The sequence below is a fragment of the Eschscholzia californica genome, unplaced genomic scaffold (genome assembly GCF_041429995.1).
Source record: "Eschscholzia californica isolate CP2 unplaced genomic scaffold, dmEscCali1.0.p SCAF_1, whole genome shotgun sequence".
NCBI classification, from domain to species: Eukaryota; Viridiplantae; Streptophyta; class Magnoliopsida; order Ranunculales; family Papaveraceae; genus Eschscholzia; species Eschscholzia californica.
Genome location: NW_028238198.1, coordinates 44,748,248 through 44,758,488, shown reverse-complemented (window position 1 = coordinate 44,758,488; position 10,241 = coordinate 44,748,248). Strand labels below are relative to the sequence as shown.

The window sequence follows — 10,241 nt, the reverse complement described above, 5'->3', positions numbered from 1 at the left end:
GAGGTGGAACTATTCTCACACAGTCACTCTAGCTAGCTATATATATTGTTTCAGGGTCTAGATGTGCCTTCTTTGTATTAAAGGCTAGTGCATACTAAAGAGGAAGACCTTTAATAGGACTTTAAATGCCTTCTTTGTGAGTAGAACAAAGACATATCTTCCCATAATAGAAACATAAATAGGCTCCTACCTTCTTTAAGCTTCAAAGCTTACAACTTTAAGCCTCTCAAACTGTTTTGATAATAATACCACTCTTGTGTAGATTCTAGGTCATGCTTTTAGGTTTTAAATTGCTTCACCTATGGGTCTCAATAATTTATCCATATGATAAAAACTAAGTTAATAAATTATCCACATTTCCATGTTATAATCTTTGCCCCTAATGATTTTGTTTTCAAAAAAAAAAGTATATGGAGTGTACCTGTACACCTGGCGTATAATTAATTTTGAGCTAACAGAAAAGATGGATAGCGGCTATTATATGTCCGACTTACATTATTCAGTTGTTCCCCATAACTGATGCAACACTGGTTCACATGGAACTACATGTGAACAAAGTTACAGAAACCTAATTTCTCAGTTTATAATGAAAAATAAATAAAACTAAAAATATTACTACCATGCTGTCATTAAGTTAGATCCATTAAAAGTGGGGACCAATCGCGTAGATTTACACATGTCAAAAAAATAGTATCAGATTTTATTCGATATTGACACGTATTCCAGGACCACACCTAAAAAATTATATAAGCTGCCATGCAACACATAAAGCTCCTAATATAAAACATTTCTATATATGTTAGTTCAAGGCAGGCTTGTATTGAAGTGTTCATCACATGATGGGTTATACATTCGAATGATAAATCCAAACTTAGATTACTTCTTTCCATTATTTTAGGGTTTTGATTATTTGGGTCCGGTTTGGTGGGAACAAGAGGGAATCAAGTGAGACCATATAACTAGATTTTCTTGGAAAACTCCCAATTTCATTATTTTTTTTTTTCTTTAATTTGATGGAATCCTAAAAAAATTCAGATCCCTGTAAAGTTAGGGTTTAAAGAAAAAGGAATAACTGCTACAATATTAGATAGTAGTGGGAATATGACCTACAAATGCTAGTACAATAGAAGGCAGATAACAGGTGTAAATAAGAGAAGAGAATAAAAATAGTGCCATAAGTGTTAGAAGCCGGCACATCTACCATATATACTTAGGTTTTGTTTATTCATTTCTATCAAATGATGAGTATTTTAGTGCTTTTTAGTGAAGGTGATGAGTTGGTTGGCTTTGAGGGGAGGACCCCTTTTTCAACCAATTATTGTAGCTTATAGAGGGACATAGTTTATTTTCATTTGGGGGGCCAATCATGAGATGAACCTAGTGGATTTCATCTTTCCATGCTTGAAAGCCCAAAGCTAGGGCTGTCAAAAAAGAAAGAAAAAAAATGGATTCATGCTAGTGTCTCATTTCAAGATCCATTTGTGCTCTTCAAAGAAAACCCCTAAGTGGAATCCAACTCCTCAACCATATATAGATTCTCTTTTTATATAGTGGATGTTTTCCTTTTCTTGCATTACCTAACTAATAAAGGCATGCCCTTAGAAGTTCTAATATTGCACCAAATAAAGTGTAACTCTAAACCTTAAAAAACTACACATGTTTTAGTTTTCAATATGGGCAACCAAACCATCTTAGAAAGTACTTGTTCTTCATAACTTTATTAGTATCTAGAACTTAACTTATAATGTACTTAGAAGTGATATAACTTAGTTAATGTAATAGCATATATTTTTCGTAATTTACCATTAAGTGCTAGTGATTTATTTGATTTTTATCATTAATAAGGAACATAGAAACTAAACAATAATGGTCTATTTCACTTTAGAGTATGATAAGGCATACGCATTAAATAGCAAACAGTAGTTTGAACTACGAAAGTAGAAAGTTCGGTCTAACTAACTCAAATAAAAATATACTTAGAAAGAGTGAGTACTAACTTACCAAGATTTTAGGACGGAAGATTTAAATCTATGTGGTGGAAAATGGTTTTCCTGTTATCAACAGAAAACTAATTTTGTAACTCTTGATTGATTTTCTTTTTTTCCTTTTTGTTGTAAAAGAGACTAGAGTATGAATTTGCCTCGAATTTAGGACAGAAAAAGTTTAACTTATTACAATTATAGAATTGTATGGGTAAAATGTCAAGGGTGAGGGTTTAATAATTGCCCACTACATATATTAAATGCAGAAATAAGAACACCTTGATAAACCTTCTCAAGTATTTTGAGGCCATGAGCACATTAAGAACTTCTTATCATATTTTATTGAGGATTGGAGGCTACTTGTGTTGGGATTCTGGCTAAGATTGAAAAGTATTGGTCCAAATAATTATGGAGATTACCTCCATAATTTAGCAAGGAATCTCACATTTTTCTAAGAAATGGGTATCTCTCAAGAACCTTTAAATTAAAGTTGAAGATATTATATTGTTGTGTCTTGAGATTAGGGTGAAGATCTAGGTTTTTGTGTGGGAAGTAAGAAGCACAGTGAGATCAGAGTAGAATAAAACTACTAATTAGGTTTTCTAATAAGGAGGTGATATTACAAAAATAATGTTAGTCCAACCATCTAGTTGACATCATTCATGACACTGCAAGACGATGTTGCCGTTATTCTGGAAATTTTTACGTGAAGGTGCTCACTTATTAATGCAGTAAACAATACTTTATCTTAACGACATACTCAGTATATTGATCAAGCATCACTTAACTACATAATTAGTTAGATGTTCTTGAAAGTATCAATGATTTATAATGTTGATCAACATTTTCTCTGGATTTGACCTAGCTTTATTGATACTAATATAAAGTGCATGAATAAATGTGTTCTTTCCTCAAATTATGGAAACTTCAGCCTTCAATGTCATTTAATTTGTCACACATTTAACATTCCAACTAACTTGCAAAATCATATGGAGTACTTTTTAAGTAATTAACTAAATCTAACAATAGCACTAACTGTTATATAATTATTTCCCTAGTCTTTGATCCAATTATTGATCCAAGATTCCAAGGGGAGAGGTGACTAGCTCCCTTAATGTAGGTAAAATGGACAAATGAAAAGAAGAACATATGATCCACATGATGGTTACATATTTACATGTGGTCACCAACAAATAACAACAAGTCGAACTCTAACAGAAAGAGAATAAAATAACGTAAGCAACTACTGCCTTTAAAGATTCCTATTTGCAGAAAATGTTGTCAATATAATATCAACTATGAGCTAAATAATTATCTATTACTATCATGAATACAGGAAACGTTGTTGCATGAAATTCAATATGACGAATTTTAATGAGAATAAATACAAATATATTGGCTATTATAGTCTTATTAACGTAATTAATACGAGCAAACTTAGCCAGTTCATCGATCTAATGGTTGCCTAACCAAGTTATACACAAACGTGAGACTATGCCAAAATACCTGTTATTTTCCAAAAACTATTCTTAAACCTCTCAATGTGTTGATATCTTCTGTCCTTCTAACAAACTTACGAATTTCACCCAAGTAAAATAGTTATATTTAATGGTTATAATTGAGGGTATTTTTCTTGTCGGAAAACTCATCTGAGAAGCAAAATAGCATATATATTTCAGGAATTGTTTTCTTTGTCGGCTTCGGGCAACTTACTTTCAAAATTTCAACTTCTCAATTCGATATCGTCTCAAGAATTGATCCAATAGCTTAAATGTGTTAATAATGATTCGATCTTTTGTTAGCAGCATAGCTTTCGGACTCGAATTTAGGCAAATAATTCAGGAAAAATTGAATTCTTGATGGTTTTATTCCATTAAGTTGTATCTTTGGCTATCATTAATATTGATGGTTTTTTGCTATGAGATCATAATGTAGATTCCCAACACTGAAGTACAAAAAATCCACTTTCATAACCACTGGTTTAACTTAATTCACAAGTCAATTCAATGAACATTTTGATGAGGAGAATAAACAAATACAAGAGAGAGAAACAAAAATTTACAAAATATTTTTTTTTTTCAGTTTTTTCATTTACATACAACTAATAGCAAAAGAGGGCTTTTCAAGCCAAGGGCAAAAAAAAGACAAAGGAGAAAAGCCTCTTCTTTTTCTCTTCTTCTATCCTACTTGTTTTCATTCCAAAATAAAGAAAATACAGATAATTTAATTGTTCCACCCCAAGATATTATTCTTGGTGTATAAATTCTCTTCTTTGATCCTTAGTTACGCCCTCGATTTCTTTTGTTGTGAAACTTGTTTCCATTCCACTAACTGATTCAAAAACTCCATTACCTCAGACGGCTCTTGCAAAGAATAAGATGCATTTGTATCTTTTGGATATTTCGATACAAGAATGCCGAATCCTTGCCCTCTTTTAAGTAAGACCTAAATAATAATAGATATTCATTAAGTAAAGATCCAACTTCATAAATAACAATTACTCAAAAGTTGTAAGGAACGAAATGGTTATAATAATCGAGAACATGCTATTTATATATACCTTGAAGGCATCCTCGTCCGTTCGATCATCTCCAATGTATACCGGGAATACGTCATTACAATTAGCGAACCCTAAAACAAGAAAAAATGTTAGATTAGCAAAGTAATTATAATGTAAAGATAGACTAATTAAAGAGGGGTTTTGTTCAAATTAACAAAAGCTTATCAAACTTTTGAGCAAGGAAATTACCAAGTGATTCCAACAAGTATTCAAGGGCTTTGCCCTTGTCCCATTTGATGCTAGGGCGGATTTCTAATACCTGATATCATATTGAACAACTAAATTAATAAAATCCACAACAATAAAAAAAAAACTAAAGTGTTAGCCAATAAGTTGATGCCATATCATACCTTTCTCCCTTGACAGAGTTTAAGTTGTGGATATTCCTTGAGGACTGATCTAACTTGTTCAGCCAATGCCTTCCATCTCTGAAATCCATCCACCAAATTTTTAGTAATCAAATCCTATCTCTCTCTTTCTCTCTCTATCTCTATAAAAGTTGAGGGTTTGTTTTTTTTTACCTTCTCATCAACACATCTAAAGTGAACAGAAACACAATATTTGTTGTTTTCAACCATTGCTCCAGGGGTTGATTTCACTTTTTCAGACAAAGTCTTAAAAACCTGAAAAAAATCATAAAAAATAAAATCAATGGAAATTATAAAAGGACCACATTTTCTAGAAAGAAACAAGATTAGAGAGAGAGAGAGAGAACAAACCTCATCTATGATGGGTAAGAACTCAGTGGCTGGTTGAAACAGGACAGGCTGGTTATTCTGCAAGATTAAAACCTAATAAGTTAAAAACTTGTTGTTCTAATATATGGGTTTTCAGATTTTCACAGTTTAGAAAAAAGGGTAGTTTGATTTTTCCACTTTTGAATACAACTCACTTTGTTATATTTGGGATCTTTGGCTGGTCCTTTAATGTCCATTCCATGACTACCTGCATAGTAAAGCTCTGATAACTGTACAAAGCTATAAACCTACAAAATTGAAATACCCACAAAAAAAAACAAGTTAGTTTCTAATGGATTTTAATGACTACTTTTTTTTCCAGAGAAGAAAAAAGAAAATGGAGAATGGAAAATGTACCTTCTCTGTACATCTTCCGCTCACAATTGCAGTTGGGAATTGCTTGGCTACATCTCTTACAGCTGTTCTCATCTGTATTTTAAATGAAAGTTAGAGAGAGAAAGAGAGAGGGGTTTGGGTAGAAGGTTAGAGAGAGAAAGTTGTATGAATATATAGATAGATAGAGAGAGAGAGAGACTAACCGATTCAGACATGAAAGCACGATCTGGATCATTAACAATAGGTGAAAGGGTTCCATCATAATCTAAGAACATCACAATTTGTTTACCCTTTGAAGCTTTAATGATTTGATCAAACATATCTAAAGCTGATGGATGATGCATCTGTTCAAAGAAAACAAAGGGTAATCAAAAACCCATCCCAGAGAGAGAGAGAGAGAGAGAGAGAGAGATTAAAGAGAGAGAGAGATTAAAGTACTTACACCCCAAGAGCTTTGATCTTCCATTAAACTAATTCTAGGAGGAGATGAAGCTCTCATAGAATCAACAAGAGCATTAACTTTTCCTCCTTCTGTTTCAAATTTCTTTAATAAATTCTTTCTAGGAAAAATGTACCCATTATTTGGGTGATTCTTCTCTGTTGATGAAAACAGAGATGATCTCGGCACAGATACCATCACATTTTGTTTTGTCATTTCTTCTATCCCTAAATCTCAAATTAGGATGATATGAAAGATTTCAAACAAAACCCTTTTTCAAGATTTTCACTAAACCTTAAGAACTAAGGCGAATTCAAAGAAGAGTATTGGAGAGTTAGAGAGAGAAAGCTCAAGGGAAGACGAAGAATACAAAGAAGGGTTGATAGATAGAGAGAGAGAGAGAGAGGTGAGTTGGGAGTGAGAAACATAGGGAGAAGTTTAGACAAATTTATAGGACATTAGGGAAGTGTTTGGGCTCCACATTTGGAAATCTTTTGGGGCCCACAAGAAGAGAGTTATAGTGGGCCAACATTTGTAAAGGCCCCTTGTATTTTCAGCCGTCTTCGTTTGGAAAACAACTGCGTTGCCAGTCCCGGTAATCTTTCTGCGTTTAGGTTTTTCTTTCTATGGATGGGTACACTAATTTTCTTTTCTTTTTCTATATAACTTGTATGTTGGTCAAATTAAAACTTTAGTCCTTTTGAAAGAGCTTAGTCTAATAAACAAAATATTGAAGATATTTAACTATGAAAAATAGTGGACTAAATTGATAATGAATCAAAGTTTAACGTTTGACGTTGCTATATAATTAGCCAAACATTTTTATAAGTAAAACTTCTTTGATCTCTAGAAATTCTTGTTTTTCTAAAGTATAATTTTGAGATTTAGAAAAATAAATCCTAGGGTAAAGATTCAAAATTTAGGTCTCGTATTTATGACATTTAGTTCCATAGGGGTCGGATTTATTACATTTACTTTTGGCATAATCCATCAAATCCCAAAGAATCTGTATGTACTCCTATATTTATTACATTTATCTTTTTGCAAATCTATGTGATTCTCATAAGTTATATGTACATGAGATTTTATGTATGAACAGATGCTGGGGATCAATGTTTAGAAATGATCTTATATGGAGAAGAACATAATCTAATTTACATGGTAGTCCTCGTTACCTACATCAATGCACTTATCTAACGTCGTAATTAATTGTCACCTTTTTATCAAAGTTAATATAATCACTAATATCAGAAAGAGATATTAATCTGACTTTGATAGGTCCCTAAACCGAATAGCATTATCATCGAAGATTTTCTTAGAAAATAATGTGAAAACTAATAGGGCTTTTCTCTAGAAATTTTATCAAATATCACGAATTCGCAACCGTTGACAGCATGAAATATAATATAGCCCACTCAATTTCAATACTTTGTTTTCTAACTTTAGACAAGTTTTGAAGTATGCAACCATACCAACTCCGCCCATTAGATCTCACTTTTCTTGTTCAATTTCTACAAATTGCATTGCTTATATCATTAGATGAATGTTTTTCTCGTCAGATTTAGATCATCTTTAACATAAATTTGGCGAGATTCTGACAGAAACTTAAGATATATGGAAATCCATAAAAAGTATGACTAAATTATGTAGATAAGTTGTGGTAATTGGTTATATAAACCTGTCATTAGTATTTCGACTGATGAGAATACCAATTACTAGTTTGTCCGATTTCTCTTTTTTCCTTAGAGTTTGTCTCCCAATCAAGTACTTTTCATCACTTCTTCAACAAAAAAAAAGTACTTTTCATCACTATCTTATATTCCGCTGTTGCATTTGTAGGTCTACGCAGCGTGTACATTTGTATAAGTAGAATTTTTCAATTGTATTTGATAAAAGTTATCAAAATGTGCGGAAAAGCAAAGAAAACGTGTTCAGAAACAAGGGAAGAAAGCACAATCAAGTATCAAAGAAGGTAAAAAGAATAGTCAATTTGAATTTCAAACCAAATCCATAAAAGAACCAAATATTTTTGATTCTTTGAGAAAGTTATAGATTCTTAGAAATTTTCACATGGGTTGTGATGAAATTTAGGGGTAATACATTGTAGTCTAACACACAAACCGCTTTAGAGATGCTTTAAAATGGCTATTTTTGTTCTTAATTCTTATTCTATCTATATTTAGAGAATCTTGAAGAATGGAAGGTGAGAGGTAGAGATGAAAAATAGAAAAAGAAAGAGAGTGTGTTTCTTAATTTGAAAGTAATTATAATTCCATTATGTTAACGAACTCATTAGTCTTTACTTAAGAAGTTTATTAAATTGACCTAATAGTCTCCCTTTGATGACTTTATTTGTTGTTTTGTATTTCTTTAAACTTTAGGCTTCAACTTTGAATATTCTCTTTGATTAAGAAATAGTATTAGGTAAGTTAATTTGTGATTAAGAAAGTTGGCAAACTTAGCCACGTCCTTAATAATCTTTGGAATCCCACTCATAATTGATATTTGGTATTTAGTTGGTAGCTGGTACATGCATATATACAATAAGGTGGCATTTGACAACTAGGAAAAATAGCCCTTTTATTTGTAAAAGTACTTTAATAAGCTAAAATTAGGAAAACGTTGTAGACTTGCAGGAGGATGTATTATAACTGATAATATTAAGGGGTTTTAACTATATGAGTCAAAATATAATAAGTAAAGATTATTTCATGATTATTATTGTTATTCAGGTGAAAATATTTATAAATACTAAACTGTCTTTTTGTACAATAAATTCTTTGAAACTTTATCAGTAATTCTTTCTTTCAGATTAACCGAGATGGACAATGAATAATGAAGTTGAGGCGAGAATAAATTCTCTTTCCTTAAGACATTTTACACCCCCGTAACAGTACCAAACGTTAGCGTGTATGCCTTCGGAATACAACGACTATCCTTTTCAGAATTTTAAGATGGTACTTCTATATTCTGAAAGCGGACGAACCTTCGTAAATAATATGAGCTCTTGGACTGATACGATTGGATCTTCCAGATGTTTTAAGATTATAAGTTCACTTAAAACTTCTTTCTTCCTTTTTCTAGTGATACTAGTATTCCAGACACACAAAATACTAATTGTTAGAAGAGAAGAGAAGAAAAGAATGGACTTGAATCTTCTAGACGCTTTAGATTATAACTTCACTCAAAACTTCTTTCTTCCTTTTTCTAGATATACTAGAATTACTTCCCAATCAGTATTCCAGACACACAAAATACTAATTGTTAGAAGAGAAGAGAAGAAGAGAATGAATGGAACGAGAATTGGAATGGTTTTGGGTTGTTTATATAGGAATTGAATAGGTTCATGTGTCTGTTGGGTTGAGGAGACATATCTCTTCATTTTGAGGACTTGAAACGAAATCTGAATCAGGTATATAGTCGGTTGGGTTATAGACCGTCAGATCTTGGTCAAATTCTTGAAAAGAACGCGCACCCTTAGATCCATCTCGACACGTGCCTAATAGATCAAGAGAATGAGCCGTTGGATGAAGATCTCGGAAGATCCCGAAACCTGCCCGATGCGGGTGGAACGCCAGCAGTTGGATCTTTCTGATCCAACGCGTCTGGCTTCGTCCCAACGCTGTCCCGCGACATGTAACACGAGACCGTTAGATCTCGCGCAATCCCGCGGACTGAACGCCAGCCGTCCAGATTTGGACGCGCGTGCTTCGCTCAATCGACCCCCAAAGTGACTTGTCCCTTTTGACATTTTAGTCCCTATTTCAACCGATCTTCGTCCAAACTTTAAACTTGAATTTCTGATTCATTTGGAATCGGATTCGAGTGATTCTTGGCTCTAAGTTTGAGAGCTCGATGAGACGAACGCAATGGCGTATTTCATTTCTGAGTTTGATGAGTCGGGTCGAGCCAAAATGGGCTCTGATGCCAACAATCCCCCACATGAATGAAAATTCGAGGTTTACTATGATATACAAACTATAGTGACAGTAGAAGAGCTCATATGCGGAACTTCACTGCATCGGAAGAAGGTAGTCTTTCGACTTTGAACCTTTCCTAGTGAATAACTACAAGGTTTACAAGGACGGCAGTGAACTTTTCGTCTTGAACTGAGTCTTGGGAATTGTAAACCTAAATAGCGATCACACAACTAATCCCTTACTTAGGTTCTCGGTTGTGTTCATTTT

The 10,241-nt window shown here is 33.0% G+C and overlaps 1 protein-coding gene across 1 annotated transcript; it reads right to left on the bottom strand.

The window, feature by feature from the left end:
- Positions 1–4,039: 4,039 nt before the first annotated feature.
- On the bottom strand, positions 4,040–6,480 carry LOC147567080 (putative trehalose-phosphate phosphatase J). Its single transcript, XM_086653702.1, has 10 exons — positions 6,058–6,480; positions 5,819–5,959; positions 5,637–5,708; positions 5,435–5,527; positions 5,262–5,318; positions 5,064–5,165; positions 4,893–4,970; positions 4,732–4,801; positions 4,543–4,613; positions 4,040–4,427 (listed from the first exon to the last, which is right to left on the bottom strand). The coding sequence occupies exons 1-10, from the start codon at positions 6,268–6,270 to the stop codon at positions 4,266–4,268; spliced, it is 1,059 nt and encodes a 352-aa protein (XP_086509828.1). The 5' UTR covers positions 6,271–6,480; the 3' UTR covers positions 4,040–4,265.
- Positions 6,481–10,241: the final 3,761 nt, after the last annotated feature.

Bases quoted from the DNA above. Each gene is read 5' to 3' on its own strand.
- LOC147567080 (XM_086653702.1), bottom strand. From the start codon at position 6,270: ATGACAAAACAAAATGTGATGGTATCTGTGCCGAGATCATCTCTGTTT. The intron at 5,528-5,636 runs GTACATTTTCCA...TCAATTTTGTAG, and splicing joins GCGGAAGATGTACAGAGAAG to GTTTATAGCTTTGTACAGTT. The intron at 4,971-5,063 runs GTAAAAAAAAAC...GATGGATTTCAG, and splicing joins TTAGATGTGTTGATGAGAAG to AGATGGAAGGCATTGGCTGA.